The following is a 23,605-nucleotide window of genomic DNA, read 5'->3' as shown; positions in this document are numbered from 1 at the left end:
TGCTTTAAATCATGCGAACTTAATGGTGACGTTTCCACATATCAAACCATCCGCATTACGTTTATCTACTTTTCACCTTTTAATCAACGGGTCCCGTGTTCAATTCTCGATCGAACCACAACCCATCTTTCAAGTGTAAACCAAGTAGCGATTCGAAGTGTCCCTTTAAGCGAAAGTCTTCTCCGTGATAACCTTGGTATTTCATAATGATATTAAGCCTAAACATACGAAATGAAACCAAATTATATATTTCCACTTGAATGAATGCCTGTTGTTTTATAAAGAAGCCAAGCTTGCCTCTTATTGATAGAAATTGACAAAATTTATCAACTGCCTACGTAGTTTCAATCAACTTGGATTTGACTTTGTTTTAATTTTATTGAATGATATCTACATATCAAATTTGTAATTTAATACCTCAGTTTTAGCGTAGTGATTATGATATGTTGACCTTAAAATTTTACATACAAATACATTTTAAATAATAACAGGATTTTCCCAATGGCTAAGGCGGAAGTTTCCCGATTTATATATAATTCTACTTGTGTAACTGTTTATCTTTTTGTCCTTTTGAAATGACTCTTGACAATTATATTAACAAGTAAGCCTATGTAAAGAACAGTAGAACGTATTTTTATCAGGAGTCCTTCGTGAGTGAGTCGGCAATCGCATTTGTGACCAATTTAGTCCCGGTTTCGTGTCCAAATGGACAATTTCTCTTGGATGTAAGTCGAGAAGCGGTTTGGATTCCGCTTTAAGCTTATATGACCCCTTCCAGCATAACCTTGTTGTTGCATAATAACACCAAGGCGAAACAAACTAATTTCTGTCCATATCTAATATAAATACATAGAATAAATTATTTAAACCAAAAAAACCTAGTGTTTTGGTTTTTTCAATAAAAACCATGGTTTTTGCCAACCCTGGCTGTAAGTCAAGATGCTATTCGCTTTGCACTGCCTCTACTCGTGGAATGAATACTGCACTTCATGAAGACCCACGACCAACCACATTGTTCGACGACAAAAAGAAAGAAAATAAATATTGATCTGAATATAGCACCACCTGGATTATAATACAACCTCAAGTTTTTGAGATGATTTTAATGGGTAAATAAAAATATCCAGTTTAAAATATTACACACACTTTCAAAATATTATACAATGCACAACTTACTAATTTAAATCTTCTCGAGGTTTAAATCAGTCTTTTAGAGTAGCTTCCTTTTTCTGGTGATCACTCTGAACTTCGGTGTTAGACTGATTTTGATATCCCGTAGAAACATAGTGGAAATACATTAATAACAATTTTTAGATGTCAATAAAATTAAACCGTAACATGTTGCATTACCATAACCTATTTCGTATATACATCTGACCTTGATGAGTCACACAACGGCACGGCACGATCGCAAAAAGTAACACACATCACACAATCGTCCACGGTATGATTTTTTTTTCAAATGTAAAGGATTAGGCTACGATCGTAATACGATAATGTTCTTTTACGAAATTGCTTTTATACTTGAAAATATTGTACTATATTCGAGCCAATACAGTAAAAGAAGAGGAAACTAGTGTTATAAACTACTTCAAGGAAACATCAGTTCAAATGCTGTTTCTCTTTGGCATCGGGAAAAAGTTTTTATTAATTCATTTTGAATGCACACACATAAGACAAGTTTATTTAAAACATTTTCCATTTGCATCATTGTGCTACTTTACAGATTATTATTATTAATAATAATATTAATATTAGTATAATCGTTATTATTTTTGCAGTTAGACGAGACAAGACAAATGAAAAACAGAAGAAAGCTTGTACAATAAGTGAGTGAACTTGACTGCTGTCTATTTTATTGTCGTACATTGACAAGCGTTACTCTTCCATTCCTAAAGCTGGTCCCGAGCATGGACTGAATTTTGTGTATTCGTACATCTTTCAACCCTTACTATCAAAGCATTTTGTTCAATTGTATTTCTATATATAATATCAGTAGGTGTACGAATAATAAAGAAATAAATAACTTACTATATTAACACAGTTTTTCCACAACCATTTGTTGTACTTTAGACAATACTTCCAAGACAAAATACTCTATATACAGAAGTGAAGAAAGAAAGCATAACGTCAGGAAGAATTTTTAATCCTTGTCACCAGTTTAAAAAAAAGTAGAGATCAACACATTTATAAAATGAAAACTAAAAAAAAAAGTACAAAAAGAGAAGAAACAATTTTTTTCGGCATTCAAAATTACCCCCCTCCCCTATTATGCAGATTCTATTAGATTACGCACTAGATTATCTTAGTACTTAGCTATATTACAATTTCTGTACATTTGATTTCTATGAATGTTTGTTTTAATAATGAGATATCCATCGTCACAGAATGTTCACATCCTACACAAACAATCCGGCTGCCTTCTCTGTTGTTGCCGATGCAGGCGACGTAATGTGGAATCCCCATATTGAATTCCAGATCCAATCCTTTCTGGATCGAGTTCTCCTACAAAAAAATAATAATCATGAAAATTACTTTGGACACTTACGAGAGGAGACCAGAACGTTCTTACCCTACCATGATACAGATGCTAGTCTGTAGAAGTTTTCACAATGATAAACTGGCATCTTATTAATATGTGAGTACTAATTTGTGTCTTCACAGGGCTGCACAACTCATTACAACCAGATAATTAGGCGGTGGTATCATGTTACGGAAAATCGAATACCGAACTGTTATTAGACCCTTCAGCTTCAAGGGAAACCGATACAAACGGTACACGAAGAGATGGCAGCTGTGCATGGTGAAGAACGTCAATCTTATAACAGGGAAACACTGGGAGAGAAAATTCAAATAAGGTCGAACAAGTCTACAAATCTACAGGATGATCCACGAGATCCTTCAACGGCTACAGACTCAAGCGTGGTGGCGAAAGCTGAGCAGCTAGTACTTGAAGTTAAACGTGTAATTATTACATGTTTAGCTAGGGACGTGAAAATTAAGGGGTGCGTTCATACTATAATACCTGACACTGTGAATGTAGGCAGTGTGGAAGCAAGATGGGCACCCTGACTATTGACAGCTTTCAGAAAATAACAAAATGAGAAACGTGCATAAACGCATTTTGGACCTAGGCCACAGGGACATAGGTGCTTTTGTAAAAGGATTAGTGAATATGGATTAATGCTGGGTGCATCTGACTCTGAAACGAAAGAAATGAGTAAAAAAACGGACGCATATCTTGTTCCCCACTCCCCAAAACGGTATTAAGTTCGTCATTCATCCAGCTAGGTCATGCTATCCGTGTTTATAGACTATATAATGGTGTGATCTTGTCTAATTACTTACAAAAAGAAGTTACAACCACAGAAGAATACTACAGGAACCTGCTGCAAAAGTTAGGGATTCATAAAAGCAAAAATACAAAATGTACTCTCGAAAGATATGTTGCTGCAAGCAGACAATACACTAACACATGGAGCAGCAGCAACACTCAGTTTTGTACGCCAATATAGCTACGAACCTATGCTTCATACATCATATTCACCCGATTTGGGCTCCCATTACTTGCCCTTCCCAGATATTCCGTAATATTTGCGGATGACGAAGAGGTAATTAATGCGGTTGAGAACCTGATTTGCGTCAAACTCTGCACACTTTTATGTAGATGTTTTTAACGAATTGATCGAAAGATGTACGAGATGTGAGGCAGCATGAGGGGAAATATGTAAAGAAGGAAGAGTCTGTGGATCAAATTGCAGATCCGTACCTCATCTCTATCATGGTGAGGGTAAGAACTTTCTGGCTTCTCCTTCTATGAAGGAAAGCTTATCTAGATTCAAAAAACAAATATTACAGTTCCAAATCCTTTTATCATAAACCTTAATAAGCCTAGATGAGACTGATGTCCTATGTATAAGATATTAGGCAAATTCTATATAATTTTTTTTACAATAACAAGATTAACTGACTTAGTGGTAAAAAGCAGAATATAATAATAGTAAAACGCTTAAAACCAAAAAATAATTCACTACTATTATCTATATAAAAAATGAAGTTTGTTTCAAGCCAAACAAGTTAGTGCCTAATATAAAAATAGTTTGGAAATTAATTTTCAGGCATTAATTTGTTTAGCTTGACATAGATTTTAACATTTTTTTTTATAGCTAATAGTACAGTAGAACCCGTCTCATCCGCTCTCAGCTGCTCCCGCTCCGGTTGATTCAACCGTGCTCAAGCCGAACTTGCCCCGACTCGTTGGTGACTCACGAGGCCCGTTGCGGCATTATTGTTTACTTGCTGTTACTGCTTGTGCGCTTTAGTACTCCGTCATCTCATGTATCGTTTACTTCGTTGTGTGTGTTTTCTCTACTATACTGTGCAGCTTTAAGTGCTTACCGTTCGTTGGTTTACGACAGTATTGTTCTGTGTTCGTTACAGTACAGTGTTTTTTCAACATATCAGGAGTGAAACGTACACACGTTACTCTTTCATTAAATGAAATATTAGCAGTACTACGAACAAAGGGAAATCATCCCAAAAAATAGCCAAGGGACTCAATGTAGGTGATACAATAAATCTTGTGTAGTTTCTGATAATCCGACCTTTTTTTTTTTTTTTTTGCGTTCCGACCATACCCCCAGTCCCAAAGATGACGGATTAGAGGAGTTCTACTGTAATTATTTTCTGGTTTTAAGCGGTTTATTATTATTTTCTGCATTTTAGACCTTTTTTATTTTCTACTATTTTTTTTTTTTTTTTTTTTTTTTGTTTCGTTTTGTTTTGATGAAGTCTGTGAACATAGCTTTTTATAAAAGTTTTATTTTCTGCTTTTCAACGTGTTTCCAAAGTCGGTTATTTTTCTTTTGAGTTTATTTATTTATTTTTTAACCTCAATAGTTTAGTTAAATACCAACTTCCTATAAAATGGATCAGCCTCCCGAAACATGTGTGATCAAATATGTTAATATATATATATAGGGTGTTAATGAACTATACCGACAAACTGTAAAGGGTGATTCCTCACATCAAAATATGAGAAAAAGTTCATATGAACCTATGGCGAAAAGTGCATAGTTTCAGAGCTAGGGCTGTCCAAAATTGCGAAAAAGCTAAGTTTCAATAGGCCCTCTTTCGAATTCTAGAAACTGTGGATGGTGGTTCTTATCAGCGTAAAGGAAGCCACGCATACGCAATCCAAATGTGCATATTTCATCAATTGTCAATAGATGTAGATGGTATTCCCTACAGGGTGTTCTCAGATATGCTCTCAATAGAGTTTTCAGATATACCTAGATTTCAAGGAGGGTCCAAAGTAGGCAAGAGGTAAGCCTTGACAACAATGGATATCCAATGCTTCGGAGGGAAGTGGGAAGTGTTAGGAACCGGCAGCTCCATGTTTTTTTGTGTTCGGAATAACGTGTATTTCGTCACGGTATATTTCACATTTTCTTCACTTATAAACGTGTAAGAAAACATCGTAGCATGCGTTTTCTCGAGTACAAGAGAACGTGCTGCTGACGGTCCTTAATACTTTCCACATTGCGCCAAAGGATTCCGTGTTCACTGCTGTCAAGGCTCATCGTTTATCTACTTTGGACCAATCAAAGTCAGAGCATATCTCAAAATTCGGTTGATGGCATTTCTGAGAATTTCACCCTGCACGGAATACCCTGTACACTCATTGAACATTAAAGAAATATGCATTTTTGGACTGCGTATGCGTGGCTTCCTTTACGCTGATAAGGACCACCATCCACAGTCTCTCGAATTCAAAATAGAGCCTCTTGAAATTTGGCTTTTTCGCAATTTTGGACGCCCTAGCTCTGAAACTATGCGCTTTTCGCTATAGGTCCATATGAACCTTTTCTCTTATTTTGATGTGAGGAATCACCTCTTAACAGTTTGTCGGTATAGTTCATTAACACCCTGTATATATATATCCAATGCAAATGTTTTATCTTAAAGTGTTCAAGGAACATACTGAATAGTCAATATTAATTGTTCGTTGCACCCTGTGAAAAGATGTACTTCTGAGCACTCACAAATGTAATTTCGAAACTGCATGCTAATTATATCATTCAAATAACTTTATTAAACTTCTCGTACGCGAAATTTTATTAATAAACTATAAAGGTATTCGCTTCTGTTCCTCTAAATTCTTACAGGTCGTTCAAAATATAATGTTGAACGCCGAATTTTAGCTGATATCTGTCAGGACCTGTAAGATCAAGATAAGGAACTGTATTTAGGTAGGGATAGCTGTATGGAAATTAAAAGTTTACACTAAAAAAAAAAGATAAATGGAAGAAATTATCGATTTTATTTCACATCAATTCCTCTATAGATGAGGATTTAACAATTTACAAAGGGCGATGGGTAGCGTAGTAGTCAACGCATCGACATGGTAAGCCAGAGACCAGCGTTCGATTCTTGTTCGTCATGCATTTTTCTCTTCTCTGTATATAATCTATTATAACTTATTTATTGCAATTAACTTCCCTTATCTGAAAAATTCAAGCAGCAATATACTTATTATATAAAAGGCAACATTCGCTTGTGGGTCATATAGTCACACTAAAACTAGTATAGTAAATATAATGCGTTGTCATTTTTGATATGATATCTACCATCTGAGGCAGGCATAACCAATTTTTGAAAATTCAGCCTCAAAAGTGATGGGAACAGAAGGTTCACTCCACATTTTGATTTGAAACTACAGCATTACAATCAGGAAATTTTGTTTCAGGAGGGAAGAAAGAAAAAAAACGAAGCGTTTTCTCAGCTGTTGGCTGTACAGGCACGAAAGTGGGAGCATTTTTGTTGAACACTAGAGATGGGAAATTTCACTACGTGTTATTATACGTTCGGAAGGTGCGAATTCTGTGTTTTTTGCTTTAAGAATACACATCTCTTGTGTACTGCACGAATTCAATATAAATGGCACGACGGGAAGGGGAAAGCAGTGACAAAACATTTGATTCTATGTTAATGATAATATGTACTAGTAATCTCCTACCTGTCTCAATCTTCGCTAGTATAGTCTTCGAACATTTAAGAAAGGCTTCTTCCACGTTTTCTCCCGTTTTTGCACTAGTTTCCAGAAACATTAATTCTGTAAGAAAAATACAATTTTTTTTCGTAACAAAAACATTATACATTTTGGTCACAGACATACATTCATGTATAAATTAACAGACAAATTCTGACCAAAGGATATATTAACTAATAAATAATATATGCTTTGGTCTGTTAATTTATACAAGAAGTTCCAAAGCTAGTATGAGTGGTATGAGATATTCATCACACAATCAACAAGGTCACAATCAATATACAAAAGAAAATGTATAAATTCGTCTATATATATAGAACAGTCCATTCAACCAAGTGCATGAAACTCAAAATGTACTAAAATTATTATTGAAAACAACGCTACGGATTCAATGAAGGTAAGAATCTAACCATTCTGTATCAAACCTTCAAGATAAACACGTTTGAGATTTCTGATTATATATCTATCGATTAGCATAATCGGACAATAAAATGACCACGACAATTTATCGAAAATACTGGCATCCTTTGCTATTTATGTAAAGTTTTTTCTTTTAAGAGTTATATTTTTTATTGTAGCAAAAGGTTAAAGTTTAATTCTTTTCACTGAGTCTGTATTATTGCAAGGCATAATCAATTGGAAGTGTGACAGCTGGAAACTTGGGTCAGTATAGTTATCGGATTTATCTCACTACATTTTTTCTTTCTTTCTCCTCTTTCTAGCTGTTGTAACAGAGATGAAGCATGGGTACATCTCTGTGTTTGGGAAGAAAGGGTTAGTTCACATAACGGCGCCAAGCCTCTTTAGATAAATTAAAATACGTTAAAGAGCCGGTGATCACAGTGAAATTTATTTATTTGGAAGGAGGCGGGGAATGGAGTTTTTCTTGATCTTCTCGAACCGTAACTAGCAAATGGTAAACTGATACACTCAGAAAGCTTATAAGTGTCATTAGAAGGAAGAGATCGATCATGCTTCTGAAAACTATCTTCATTAACGATGATAATGTGCAATCACACGTGTTTCGTTGTATCAACAAATCAAGTAATCGACAAGCTGGGAAATGAAATGAAATGAAATTTCTAGATCTACGCCTCAAACTTATGCCCTTTAAACTAAAGAAGACGAACGATTAATGAAAATGAATGATTATGGCAGAATTAGTGAAATGAGAATGTTTGATGAAACGGGAGTGTCCCAGGAAAACTCGCGAACACAAGGGTGTCCACCATCAACTCGTATACTGAGGATAGAACCAAGGTGAGCGCTCTACTATTGAACCACCGTGCACCCTCGACATACTGGATTGATGAGTGATTCCATATCCACAATACAGCCCGAATCTGACGCTACTACTTTCACTTATTCGACTTTCGGGAAGATAATCTTGACCAACTACCTAACGACATAGACAAGATGAAAGCGGCAGTGAAAAGGAGAGCATAATAATGCACATCCAAATTCTCAAACAGGATTAAAGAATTTGCTTCATGAGTAAATGCATCGCCCGTCATGCGAGATGCATAGCATCTTTTTATTATAGGAAGAGCTATTTCATCAATATGTAATACTCTTTTCCAATCAAGGTCAATTACTAGAAGAGTTATGCTCACTTCTGCGTTACTTTAGGTACAGCTTTTCGTAAAACTGAACTTCATAAAAATCTTATCACTATTATTAACTTACCATTTTCCTGAGCAAAACGACTTGCTTCTAGAAAAGTGACTTCTCGCTCTGCATCCATGTCTCGCTTATTTCCAACAAGAAGGATGACTATATTAGGACTTGCTAAAGTTCGAGCATCAGTCAACCAATTTGTTAAAGCATTAAAGGTTTCACGACTTGTGATGTCATAGACTAAAAGAGCACCAGCGGCACCCCGGTAGTAACTTCGGGTCACAGATCTGAAAGAAAGAAAGAAGAAAAGAAAAATATAACTTGAATTATTACTGCATTAAAATCTATTCAGTTTGACACTTCTGAAATGGCGTTATATCTTCCAACCATTAAACAGGGTGTCTACCAAGCAAGCATAATCAAATTCCCTGGCAAAATTATAATTTTTCTCTGACTGTCATTCTTATTTTCTTAGTATAACTCATGAAAAATAACTTATATTTAAAGTGAACTCTAAGTTTTCATCATTGTTTATATGCTTATACCATGTTCTACAAACGTACAAACGAACCAATTTATGACTATTTTAGTGGCATTCCTTCACCCCTCACAGCCTGGGAAATTTTTCCCTGACAGACAATGAAATTCCCTGACTTTCCCTGCCCCTGCAAATCCCCTGACTGGTAGACACCCTGTTAAAATAAAGGTAGTGAGCGAACATTATTCCAATCAGGATGTCACGCAAGTACCTGTAGAGTTAGTCCCCGAGTTACTAGCAGCCAGATTTTCAGGATTAATTGCCCTTACTCTTTCTCTCTCTTTAATTACGAACATTATTGCGACTTTTGACCTGAATCTTGTTGATGGAAATTATTCTGTGTTTACTTTTATATTATTAAGGCAGTGGTTAAGTTTGAATTCAACGACTCCTGCTAGAATACCACTTAAATTCTGAATTGTTAATCGACAGCTTTTCAAAGTATACACCCAAGAATTTCTAAGAAGAAAGACATTCAATGAAATAAACTTCTACTACACCAGAAGAATGAGCTGTAATATGGCTTATGTAGTGGCAGTCATCTTCAGTGTGGTGGTTACAAGTTAAGATTTCCGCCAAGTGTCCAAAATATTTTGGATCCATGAGGTAAAATATGGAAAACAAAGATGAAATCAAGTCAAGTAATCTAGAAATAATAGCATTAACAGTTAATGCGATGTCCAAGTATTAGAAATCCTGCCAGGGAAGACAGGCTTTGGCATTATTTCCCAAACGGGCGCCTAGTACGTGCCCTTGGGTACGGAAGTGACATGTTACCTCAGCATGTAAAATTGAGGTAGTTTGAGTTACATAACAGTTGGATTCGGACGGAACTATCGGGGTGGGGAAAAGAGTAGTGGCTAACTATAAAGTTTTATTTCGTTTCATTTCAAAATGTAAATTAAATTAATTACCTGAATCTCTCTTGTCCTGCTGTGTCCCATATTTGCAATTTTACGCATTTTCCTCCAACATTTACAATTTTCGAACCAAACTCCACTCCTATCGTATGACTGCTTTCTTCTTTAACTGTAAATAGAAATGTAGAAGATTACAAACATTAAAATGTATGAAGAATAGTATAAAAGTATTAAAATGTCTTTGAGAACTAATATATCTTATAATTAACCGACCACTGAGAGAAAAGAAAGAAAAGCAACATGAAAGTAAAAAGTAAAAATAAAATGTTTTTGTCGAATTCAAATCCTGAGCTTCACTGGCAGATGAATGTTGATCCTTAAGTAGACTATGAATAGAACTTAAGAACTTCGACATAATCACAGCTATACATGCGGCTAAACGTACTTTTCACGAGACTATAGAAACCCTTCCGCTGGTCTAGTGCGAGCGCATTTGATGTACGTAGTCCCACGATCGATTCCAAGTGGAAGAGCACTGAATTCATTATGCTGGTTCGAATTCCATCTTGAACTGTAAGTCCACGTACCATATAGCCTTACTGCTGGAAAATGAAGCTAAACTTCAAAGAACGAATGAACAGAAAACTGTAACGACTCAAACTCCTACTACTTTGTTAACACAAACAGTTTGAAATGACGCTTTTACAAATTGGAAGAGAACAAGTTGAAGTATAACCACAGCATTAGAACACTCTATAGAACTTACATACAGCCGGATGCGGCAGGGATTTGAAAATGAAATGAAATGAAATCTTTAAGTTTTACGTCCCACGGTTCTGCCGGTTAGGCTAATGGAGACGGTGATGATGAGAGATGAGTGAAAATGGTAGAATGAAGAAAGTGGGAGGAAACGGGAGAACCCCGAGAAAACCCACGAGCACGGTGTTTGTCCACCACAAAGTCCACATGGCGCGAGCTGGGATCGAACCACGGACCCCAAGCACCGGAGGTGAACGCTCTACCACTGAGCCACTGCACCCCCAGGCAGGGATTTGAGAATAGACGTTATATGTGAAATAGTATCATATATGTCATAGTTACAAATCCTTTCTTTTGCAGGTAAACAAGGAAGATCTAGGATAACACACCAAATAAAGACATTGTCGTCTTCTTGGCTGCAGACTACTCCGATTCAGAGATCGCTGCATTTCTGAATGATATCCTGTCATTCGTCTTCGAAGTTCGGAAAGAACTAGAGGCTGCCAAGGGTGATATGGCCACAATTTCACATAGAAAACGACATTGTCGGCGCTCGGACATCAAGACCCCGGAATCTGTCTGTTCTGTCCAAGCTGCAGATTCATGAGGCCGCCATCCAAAGTGTGACTCATGAGAACTTTCGTTACAAGTCGTACGTGATGAGGAGAGGACAGTTCTTCCCCGAGAGAACCAGGGTAAATCGACTAATCAGAGTCAAGCGCCTCCTGAACAAAGTGAAACATCAATTTAAAAATTTCAATCTAAAAAAAAAAAAAAAAAAAAAAATAAAGGGCTTAAACGATGAATGTAGACACTTAACTCCGCTATTTCTTTCCTCAAACTTTCAAAATAGATCTGTGTGATTGATAGTAGTATAAGCTATAACTAGAAGAAGAAATATAAAGTACGCAAATAGTACATTAGTCACAAAGCGAAGTGGACGGCTACATTGTGCGAGGGTGTCCTCTCTGGTTATATCCTATTTTATAACTTTGCATCTGTTATGCAAGTGGTGGGACGTTAAACTTGAGTCGATGAGATGAGATGTGTGTCCCTAATATTAGAAACACAGAACTGTTATTTGTTTATTTTATTTTATTTTTAACAAAATACTATACGAAATCTACACAGAAGACAATGAGTGTACAATTTACTAAAACCTTGCTTTATACTATATATATATATATATATATATATATATATATTTAAAATTTTTTAAACCCTGCCTCTATTGTGAAGTTCCGCTTACCATTTGGCTACTTGTATTGGGGCTTAGCGTCCCTTTCAGCAGCGAGGCTAGATGAGACGTGGACCTACTGCTTAACGTGAAATCCGGACTACATGAGCTCCCGCCGAAAACCGAACCGCGCCGAAGACGAGTACATTCACGAGAGAGCTCTACGCTTACCATTTGTTCGTCTATTTTTGCAATATAGTTCCCGTTGATCACTGGTTTTAAAATCCCTTTCCCGGTTCCTTTCTACGAATTCATGTCTACTGCCACGTAATTTACTAGTATATTACAAGCAGAGGGGAAGAGGGAGCGATGTCTCGCATCAATTTATGGTGGCCAGCATTGCATCCATACGTTTTCCTTTAACAAGATGTCTACTAAAATTCCAAAATGAAATTGCGTGACCTTTTCTTTACCAAACAATAAAATTCCGTAACATTCAGAAACTAATAAAAGTCCCTATATTCTTTAGCACTTATTTTTATCTTATCCCTACTTTCAAAGTTTGTTCCTTGGAGCGATAAAATTTTGATGTTTCTCACAGTTAAATAAACTACTTGGATGAGTACGTGGTTTCAGCGATGCGATGCGAATTGCATCGCCACCGCTCAATGTCAACCGAAGGACAATCTCAAGAGCGAATTTGGTTGCGAATTAGGCCGAATTTTCATGCATGCGATAGAAGCGTGCTTTGCTTGCGATTTGGTAGCGTCTTAAGGCCGACCATAAGACATTTTTGGCTGTGAATTTTGACTCTTTTTATAGAACAAAATTTTCCAGTCTCTACTTATATTTGTACAGATAAAAAAAAAAAAAAAAAAAAAAAAAAAAAAGACCGAAAAGCTAAATTTCGTTACTTCCTCTTGACTCATGGCCGTTTTCTGATTTCGTGACCGATAGACATCCTATTTAAGAACTTTCCCATTTTCTTCCATATTACCGGTTCAACAATTCTTCCACAATAACTCGTTAATCATCTGTCTGTTTTATGGTAAATTGTATAACAATAAGATGTTACAAGTGTTAACGTAGAGTTTATATGAAGTAATCAATCAGAAGAAACTTTGTATATTCTTCGAAAAACGACATATCGCATAAGCTTCTTTCAATTCAAAATCTAAAAGCAGCATAGGAGAAAATACCTTTATTAACAAAATTAGCATACAAAACTTAGCTTACATGTATGGCGTTCACAGAGTTTCTGCAGGGGCGGGAAAGTTTGTAGCACTATGGTTATTCATTTTCTTTATTAATATTTTAATTTATTTATGGCTTATCGACATCTAAGGATCGCTCATGTTAATGAAGAAAAAAGAATGTGTAAATGAGCCACCCAGGAGCTGATTTGTATGATACAATCCAGCCACATTCGCCTAATATGATTAGACACTATGGATTACATTTCTAAGCGGCTCTAGAACTTCACTGTACATTACCGTTATCACCAATCCAACAATGAAAGCAGGTATTGTTGTAGTACTCAAAAAGATGACCGACCTTACTCTCTATTTTGGAAGTCTCAGTTACATCTACAGTAATTATTCAAATATCTCAATAATCACGACATAGTTTTTAGCAAAAAGGGAAATTATGCTGACCACCTAGAATTATATAACAGATACTTCTGTAACAAAATGTGCAAACACAAAGAAAATATTGCAGAATTAAACTTGTAATGTATTTTTTGGAGTTCGGAAACGTACTTAAAATTACTGATTTACTTGAATTCTAGGGAGAGGCTACACCCTCTACTCCTTCAGACGTCTATGTATCACGTACTTCGTGATAATAACAATAAATATCAAATCATTCTCGATCGAAGATACTTACATTTGTTCTCAATAAACTGATGTAACAGGCATGATTTTCCGGTACCAGCGCTTCCAATAACAAGGAATTTAAACAGAAAATCTGAAAAAAGACAATATATTTTACAGTTAATATGGAAATCTGTCATTCGTAACGTGTAAACAAGCATGATTGAAAACCTTAAATTATTAGGCAAAACTTACATGACACGAAACAATAATTACCTTTAAAAAATAAAAGATGTGACTGAAAAATCAAGCAACTCTCAAGGCCTTTGCTAAGACGAGTCGGGATATGGTGGCCTGTGAGAATCCATTACCACAGCATTAATAGATAAAAGACTATATGTGGCCCAACCAACAATGAATTATACAATCTATTACAAACTGAGGCTGCAAACTTTCCGAAAGGGCCACTGTTCATGCGTAGCATGCAGGGGAGCGGAAAATATGAGCAGGAGGCTATACAAGTCTCCCTTAGCTGGTGACCGCTAGACAATATTTTATTTATTTTTTGAGTTTATCGTCCCACGATTATGCACCAACGCTAAGGTAGACGGTGATGATGAGATAGATGATAATGGCAAAATAAGTGGGATGAAATGGGAGAACCTCAAGACAACCCACGCACACGGTGTTTGTCCATCACAAAGTTTACTTGGAGAGAGCTGGACAGGTGAATGTTGTATCACTGCCCCCCTTCCCCTGGACATTATTTGTGATAATAACAAAGCATGGATCTGCCTAAGTGACTGTGGGAAAGTTCGGGAATTTAATCCTTTTTATTTCAAAAGTATGCTACCTTTAAAGAAATAGTGTAAATAATCATTGTACGTTCTCGCAATGGATTTATATCAGCAACAAGTAGACGAAGCAGCCAGTGGCCTTGGCAATCAATCATAGTCGTACTTGTGCTTACGTCACTGTGGTAGATGGAACTCGCGTGAGCAGCGAGTACAAGGAGAAAACGAGAGAGGTAGCCATCATTAGGTGCCAAGAAAGTTACAAGGAAGAGACTCACCTTCTCATCGCTGCTAATATAAAATGTAATATTGATCACATCCGTTTGTATTTTCACAATCTAAAAACATCAACATCTTTTGCTGTTATAATATTACCTTTTACTTGTAAAGAAATGTAAGTATAGCGTTAATATTAAATATAATCTCCAATTTGTGCGTAACATTAGCGTTATTCTGATCCGAGAATAGCTGCCTCATGCTCGTTCGCTTTGTTGTGCATGGTACGGAATATATATTGATGCTAGTAAATTATTGTTGTAAGTTGTTTTTCAGATTAAATGATGCTGAAATGTTGTCATATTCGTAAGTCTAAGGTTGTTATTTGAATTTTTGCCTATATGTAGTTAGCGGTAAAAGAAGTTATTCTTTTGTAATATCTTGGTTCGTCGTTAACGCTCGGGTGAAAAGTTCGATCGATCTACTGTAATGTTTGCTCTACTTGGATTACCATCCTATGGAGTAAAGATCACAAAAATGGGGCCGGAACCCGGGACTTCCGCGCTCAGAGTGAAGATAATTGGGTTAAGTGTTAAATTTTATTATTATATCCAACTGTTTAAACCAAGAAAATCTAATTACACATATCCTTTCATCATAATTTATCAAAATTATCACCATGATTTAAATTTGTATGTTAGAGTTTAAGATAACCTAATTAATTTTTTTTCAGCATAAATAATTAACGCCCATACAACGTAACAATTTTCGCATTATTAAATTGTATCGGCATTGAGAACATGATTAGAATCAGTCTTTATATCAATTACCCAAAATGTTTCAACCCGAACTCTGAACCATACTGTCCAGTGGTTATATGATCGGCTTTGGTAAATCTTCCAACCTCTATTAAAGCCAAAAAGGATACGTTTAGGATATAGAGGATCGAATACCGGACTATCATAAACATTAAGCCCTTAAAGGGAACTGCAGGACTCGAACCGCATACAGTCATACGTCTCCTCTTTAAATTAAAAAAAAAAAAAAACAATGGTAAAAACTTAATTAAGATCGTTTATAGATCGAAGTGAATAGTAGAATTTATTCGCTATAGACAACACCTTTAAATAACAGTTCAGAAATGTATATATAGGATAGTGTTATTCAGACCAGATTTGTTTTAATCAAGAACTTTTTCCTATTACTACAGAGTGTAGTTCAAAGAAGTAGCTTAGACTGTTGAAATTAACAATGAGGTGGTTCTGGAATATTCGGGGGCTGTTTTCTATTTACAGAACAAGGAACATTAATTTGAGTGGAATTATAGCGTTCAGTCTTAGCTCACACCGCATGGTATCATGATCATACGAAAAATTATGAAAATCTTAAGCAAGAACAGAGTTCGTGGTGCAAGGTTAAGTGTTTATTTTTAAGATTAAAAGAAGTTAATTATTCTCAATACTACTCCGATACAATACATATACGGTAAGTAAAAATTACAGTCCATAAAATACAAATTCAAATACTACATACATACATTTCTTACTATATACATACTCAGAGCACATATTAGCATATCATATACAGGAGATATAACCTCCATCCACAAGCTTGTCACGTCCTTGGCTCCTCCTAACTATTGAGTTATGTATTAACAGTCTTTCTTATTTTAGTGTACTTAATATGATATTTCATGTACTTAATTCAAAGGATTTGGCTCGTTATGCACTCTTGCTCGATAGCAACAAATACTGCAATCTTATTGGATGTCCAACTCTGTATTCAAATTGTATGTTGAGAAAGAACAGAAACTTTATAAATATTTCTACGAGACTCACATTTGAAAGTAGACAGCTCATAGGATCACCGTAATTTTACTGGGATACTAGTACAGTAACCTCATTACAGATATGTACAAATATACAATTGAGTCATCAACAAGTCAATTATCTCGCGGTTTTATGACATGTTTTCAAAAGGATACAAATCTTGAATAAGGATTAAATTTACTTTTCCCTCTCAAGAAGAGGAAATTCAAGGATAAAAAGAAGTTTGCTTACATGATTTTAATCTAGAAGCGTAGTTAATGACATTGACCAACTTGCCAGAGGGTAAAGAAACTTGACTCCTAAAGTCTCTCCCACTTTTTTTTATTTCTTTTTTTATATAAGGCTAGGTTTTTATCTCCCAGCACATCAAGTTAAACATGGATTATTAAATTATACTCACCATAAGATTCTGACATTCCTGTAGGTCACAACACCAATATTACTATCAAATGCGGAACTTCGATGATTTGTTAAGGTACTCTAAATGCATTGCCAATGGTTCATTGACTTCATTGTCACTCACCACGCAAACAGCTCCTAAAATAAAGAACAGAATTTGTAACCCTCATTGAAAGATGGAAATATTTATATTACTGTCAGGCGCGGATCCAAGGGGGGCTATAGCCCCCTTGACGCCCAGATATATACTGGATACAATGGGCTTCAGTCCTGTTTTGCACTGGATAAAGCGCCAAACTATGGTTTAGCCCCTCCCTTAATCATATCCTGGATCCGCCACTATATATATATAACTAACAGGAGGGGGGGGGGGGCGATAGCTCAATGATATAGCGTTTATATTCGGTGTGTGGGATGTTCCTGGTTCGATCGCAACTTGCACCGTGTGTTTTCCCCAGATTCCCCCTTTTCATTCATTTTCATCATCATCGTCGTCTTTAGCATAATCGTGGGATGTAAAACTGAAATGAAAGTTCTAATTTTACTTCACTTGACCAGCAATCTGTCTGTGAGGAACGCTAATCTCAAATAGTTAACAATCACCGCTTCACTATGTTGTTACTTGCCCGCCTTTATTTGGAAATGAATAGTAATGATGCAGAACATGGTCGTGCTTTGCTGTTTAATATTAAGACAAAGGATGTATTGAATGTAAATAAGATTGTATTTACTTTTATAAAATCAGAGGCATTTACTCTGTCAAACACAATATAATTTAGTAACTAGCAACATGTGCACAGTATATAAACGACAGACAGCTGTTACCGTTTACCTTTAGGACGATGCAATATTCAACAAGCTTTACCGCCAACCTACATGAAGCATCTTACCATTAACAGGCCGTAATCATATTGAGATCTGAGTATTAATTCTATGTAAAGAGAATTAAGTTGATGGACAAACTATAAACAAAAGATACATGCAATCAATTAGTGAACTTTTAATTAGGCATGATTTTAACCTATAACGTACAGCAAACAGAACGCAGTTTCCATGCAGTCAAGTTACCAGGTTTAACAGAATAAATAAATAAATAAATAAAAAATCAACGAATTACTGTATAATGAGTCGAAACTTAAAAGCAAGGTAAAACTAGAACTGGAAGAGAAAAATTAAAAACTTCAACTGCTGATGGAATTCTTAATCTTTCTTCTTGATTATTGCTACGGAATCATTCCGAAAGTACAGTAGGCAGAAGGAATTCATGAATTATTTTGCCTTATAATGTTCAAGAAAAAGAGATTGCGAAGATGAAGATACAGCCTTACAGATCCTTAAGCCCGTCAGAATGAAAGATTGGCAAACTGTGCAGGGTATATACGGAAACGGAAAATGCATGTAAACATCAGATAGGTTGTAGTTCTTCTAGTCACTCAAAATAATCCGTCGGTTTCTAGCATCCTTAATGACAAATGGGATGTTCGTCCCCTCGTTCCGATTCCTCCGATCGTTCAGATTCTCACGTTCCCGATTATTTATTAAATTAAGTTCATTAAAAAAAAAAAAGCATATTTGGCAGAAGTACATCAGTAACCAAAGGAATAACAGTTTCTAAAGCATTTATAGTCATTCTCTATTTACTTTCATCTGTGTTTCTCCCACACTTCTTCCTTTACGCGCATACTCACTGGTGCAAACGCGGGAGCCCCTGACGTTTCCTTCGTCCTGTCCAGAACAGACTGCAAAGCTCCTTGTAGTGACCATGTACCATAGTACAGGTTGATACTTTTTGCTTCCCAATTGTCGGTACACACGTTTGCACGCATATTATATATGGAATATAAGACTGTAGACCACTGCTTTCTAACTCTTCTATTGAAGCGACACCCGATTAAGACATAATTTTACACGACATTTATTCTCTGATATTAAACACAAAACAAAAGACTTCTGGAACAAAGATGGTTTATTTCAAAGAAACGTTAATTCTTTATTGAAGATTTCCCAAGCACAATATATGAAACACCCTTTTTACAGATATAAACTGTAGTGAAGTAGGTAAAAATGTATTTCAGGAAAATATACATACATATATCTTGCAAGGAAGAAAACAAATATTGTATTTAAAAAAAAAAAAAAAAAACAATTGATAGTTACTTCTGTTATTGATTCCGTTGTCATGTAATGTATGTAAAGCTGAAAAAGGGAAGTTAATTAGTCATTGACGTAGGGTCAGAAGAAAACCCTCGATATAGGATTATTGTGCAACAGAGGTACAAGTTAAAAAGAATACAAATAAAATATACGATTATATTGAGATGTTGACGTTAGTACTTGAATTACTGGCCTTGGTAGTTGGGGTAGTTGAGTGGTCACTATATATAACAGATCAGCGCGTAGGTTAAATGAATGAAATGGCGGAATGAAGAAAGTAGGAGGACACGGAAGGGTACTAGTTTAGTTCTGTAAAATTCATAGAAAAAATTTAATACTTTGCATGGAAAGACGCATTTATACGGAACATTTATCTGCAAACGACAGAAATAAATACTAAGTACTACAGTTATCTTTTAGGTTTACAAGTGTAGGGCTACTAGTGTAAAATCATTATAAGTATAAAATAAGTGAGTGCACATGAAAGATGACTGTGTTCGATACTATTTTCCACCGGCATTGTATTTACAGAAGCTGTATTTTATGTTTACAGGTGGAGTGTTACTAGTCTGAAACCCTGACAAGTGCTATTGAAATACCTGTAATTGCAAAAAACACTTGTTTTCACTACCCTCGCTTACGCGTATACTCACTATCGCTGACGTACATCCTCCCTTCGGACACAGCCTCGCGCGGGCCCACCAGATTCCCCCAATCTGACTCGGTTAGATAACTTTTGCGCCATTTAGCGCCACAGGTTGATTCGTGTTTTTATACCATACATCCGGACACCGTATTAATACGTAAATCGTAAAAGGATTGTAATTTAAAAAACTTCTGGAGGTTCTCTGGAATTTTATCTATGCTACACGGGGTAATGTCATGTCGCACAGCACAAATCATTTGGAGAGCAATCAGAAGGAAATTAGTGAAAGCATTATAATCTTTCAACAATTATTTCGAGTGGTGTGCCAAACGTAAACTTGCACGAACGGAAGAACCTCCAGAAAACCCACGCACATAGTATTTTTCTACCACAAAGTCAACATGATGCGAGCGGATGCATCATAGGTGATCGCTCATCCACTGAGCCATCGCGGTACATAATGCCTAAGTTGGAAAGCCCTAATGTACGTAAGGGTAATAAATTGATGTTACGTAAGGGTAATTAGTAAGTAGCCTGTCTCCCAGACCCAAAAATCCTATGCTAACCCAATCTAAATCTTAAACAACACAGAAAATATAGCACGAAAGTATGAATTTTAAGCAAAAGTTCGTGCAGATTTACTTTTGGTCACCACTCGAAATAATTGTTTAAAAATTATTTTGGAGTATGTTTAGTACAAGGGGTCCAGAAGCACGTAAAAAACAGAAAATCTACAGGAGAAATGAATGATGCAAGTACTTAGACGTAACAGAACGTAACCAAATCTAACCTAACCTAACCGAAAGTAACCTAAGCTAACCTGAACTATTCAAACCAACCTACTATTAGTAAAAATAAGCGAAATTCTATCATTCCTTGGAAAAGTATGTTGGACTCATACAGTAATATAACATAAACTAACCTAAACTTATCTAAATTAACATAACCTACCCTAAACTAATCTAATGTGAACAGAAATTACTAAAATTGTAACACTTTTTAGAGAAAAGATCTGGACCCCTTCTGCCAAACATAGGCCATTATTTTTCCTCACTAATTTCTTTCTTATTGTTTCCTAAATGAGTTGCGCTGAGCGACATGAAAATACCTTACATGGCATAGATAACATTCAAGGAGACCACCATAGGCAATTATTGAAAAATTACAATTCTTTTGCGATTTGCGTATAAATACGGCGTCTGGATATATGCAAGAAAAACACAGTACACAGGTGGCCACTAATAGCACGAATCCTACCTAATCGAGTCAGGGCAGGGCAAAGCTCGGACCCGGGCGTTAGCGAAGATAGTTAAAGCTAGCGTGTTTTGGCAATGATACGAGTTTCAACAGCACCTGTCATGGTTTTATACTAGTAGCCTGTAAACATAAAATAGAACTTACATACACTGTGCAGAAATACACCGCCGGTGGAAAATAGTTTCTAATATTGTCATTTTTCATATGAACTCATTTTATCTGTAGTAAAGCACTTGTAGTGATTTTACACTAGTAACCCTACACTTGTAAACGTAAAATACAGATGTGTCACTTTGTATTTAATTCTATCGCTTAAAGAAATGTTCTTTACAAGTATGTCTTTAATTGTAAAATATATAATTTTACCTGTAAATCTTTCAAAATGTTGTGCGCCGAAAGTAAACCAGCACCAAAAAGTTCTGCCTAATTCCAAAAATATGCCAAAGATTGAATGGTAATAATATAGTATTCCATTAACCACCAAGAAGTTTTTAGTTTAACTCTTGCACAAATCTGGGCACGTATTCTCAAACTATACACATATTTTATCTTCATTTTAAAAGTTGGGTCACGCTATTCGAAACTTTACCTGCACTCATCCCAAAACTACTCACAATAATAATACTTCTTTCCCAAAATGTAAATTATTAATTGTTAATTCCTATAAAAATTGTCAATGACTTTCACATCCAAGACTTAGTATATGAAACAATCATATTTTACTGCAAGTATTTCTACATCGAGAAATATCCATCTGAAAGGTTTATCTGCAACTTTCATTTGGTTTCCGGATAATATTTTCGTGCACAAGTAAATTTCCTGTTATATGCCCACGTCTTTTCCGGTTAACTAATCTTCCTTATTTTAAGTAACACTTCCACCTCATTACACTCTTCCAAGTTCAATACGCACAGGGATCATAAGTGCGTGCACACACAACTTTCCGTGGAAATATCCCCCAGCTGGCCAAAATAAAGGAATCACGCCCTCAGGACATTATCTACATGATTTGTTATTGTAGTATTTATCTACTTTCTATCTCATATGTCAGTTTCTCGGTTCTCACTTATTATTCTCACATTATTTATTAATCTACTTCTAAATAACAGAAAATAATGCACATTGTAGTTTTTACACCAAAATATATATTTAGAAATATGGGAATTATGCGTCATTTTCTCCAGTAAGCATGTTATTGAACTCGTTTGGAAATATGTACAAGGAAATAAAATTCTTTATTTACGAATTAAATGACTGAAAAACTGATTAGAATAAAACTACATAAATAAAAACTTGCTTCATACCGCTTACCTATCAAATTAATGAGACTAGTATTCTATATTTACAGCCGACGATCTACGGTATCTGCACCGCAGGCTATCTGCTATCTGTCATCTTAACACACAACACAGATTACTAACTTCGTGAGAAGAAAATTCCCTAGAATGGATTTTTCCCACAATTGTTAAAACCGAAGAATTTCATGGAAATATTATATCAAAATTGTATTACCATCAAGACTACCATAGAAATATTTTATTTGACAGTGTAATTAAATAGTGAAGATGTGAATACCGCAGCATAAAATGGAAATTTTATAGGTAAAATCTATTAAGAAAAAATATAAAAAAGTTGGAGGGACATATCAAGGTTGGAGGAGTATAAGATAACAATAGTACAAACGTAGTAACTATAATATAACCAGGGGTGGATTAACGATTAAGCAAAATAAACAAGTGCTTTAGGGCATCAAGGGAAGGGGATACCATAGAAATCCTCCATAGCCGAATTTATCATGGCCCGTGAGTCATATGATCAACACTGAAAATAATGCAGTGGAAGTAGACTGCACAAAGGGAACCCCATAATTAATGAAAATGACCACTTAAGATATTGCAAACTTCCTCCAAAGGTCATTAAATCGAAGAGAAACAAATCCCCCTAAATAAAATCACGAGAAACTTTAATGCGTTTTGTGAAATTTGTATACTTTCTGTACATCAATACAGAAACACACGTACACATATTCCGTTCATAACAACTTCCATGGTGGAAATATAATAATATTAATAATAATAACTATCGCCCAGTCAAAGAAGGTAAATTGGAAAAATATAAATCTTATAGTTTTGAAACTTGACTCAGCTGCGGTGGTGTGCCTTAAATGATACCGTAAGACGGGGTTACTTTCCACAAAATATGAAAAGACTTTCAGAGCCCTCTGTCGGTAAAACCATGAACTGTAAAGAGAAAGGTTCAACTGGCACCGTCAAATAGAACATCTAACTGTAATTTGGCAATAATGTTGGCGGTTAACATAATTACCCGCAGGGTTTGTTGTAGAGATATGGAAAAGAGTAACTGTAAAGGCCGCCAAAATTTGAAGGATATCACGTACAAGAATGTCCGTCAAACTTAAGTCAGTTTCGTAGAATACTACTGTGTACAATGGGACGTTGAACCAATAGTTGAAATTGAAGTGTGAAACGTTTTA

At 35.7% G+C, this 23,605-nt stretch overlaps 1 protein-coding gene across 2 annotated transcripts; it reads right to left on the bottom strand.

Annotated features, from left to right (window-relative positions):
- Positions 1-1,617: 1,617 nt before the first annotated feature.
- Rab4 (RAS oncogene family member Rab4) lies at positions 1,618-22,580 on the bottom strand. 2 transcript variants are annotated; one of them, XM_081758691.1, is made up of 7 exons: positions 22,423-22,580; positions 17,056-17,192; positions 13,890-13,970; positions 10,121-10,235; positions 8,738-8,955; positions 7,019-7,114; positions 1,618-2,505 (listed from the first exon to the last, which is right to left on the bottom strand). In XM_081758691.1, exons 2-7 carry the CDS (start codon positions 17,069-17,071, stop codon positions 2,393-2,395), a joined length of 639 nt encoding a protein of 212 aa, XP_081614817.1. In that variant the 5' UTR covers positions 17,072-17,192; positions 22,423-22,580; the 3' UTR covers positions 1,618-2,392. The 2 variants fall into 2 exon arrangements, with proteins under 2 accessions (XP_081614817.1, XP_081614818.1); XM_081758692.1 differs by lacking the exon at positions 22,423-22,580 and adding an exon at positions 21,946-22,095.
- Between the last annotated feature and the right edge of the window lie 1,025 nt (positions 22,581-23,605).

The sequence above is a fragment of the Thermobia domestica genome, chromosome 5 (genome assembly GCF_964235325.1).
Source record: "Thermobia domestica chromosome 5, izTheDome1.hap1.1, whole genome shotgun sequence".
In the NCBI taxonomy this organism is placed as follows: Eukaryota; Metazoa; Arthropoda; class Insecta; order Zygentoma; family Lepismatidae; genus Thermobia; species Thermobia domestica.
The sequence above is the reverse complement of the archived record's forward strand: the minus strand, read 5'-3'. Positions and strand labels throughout refer to the sequence as shown.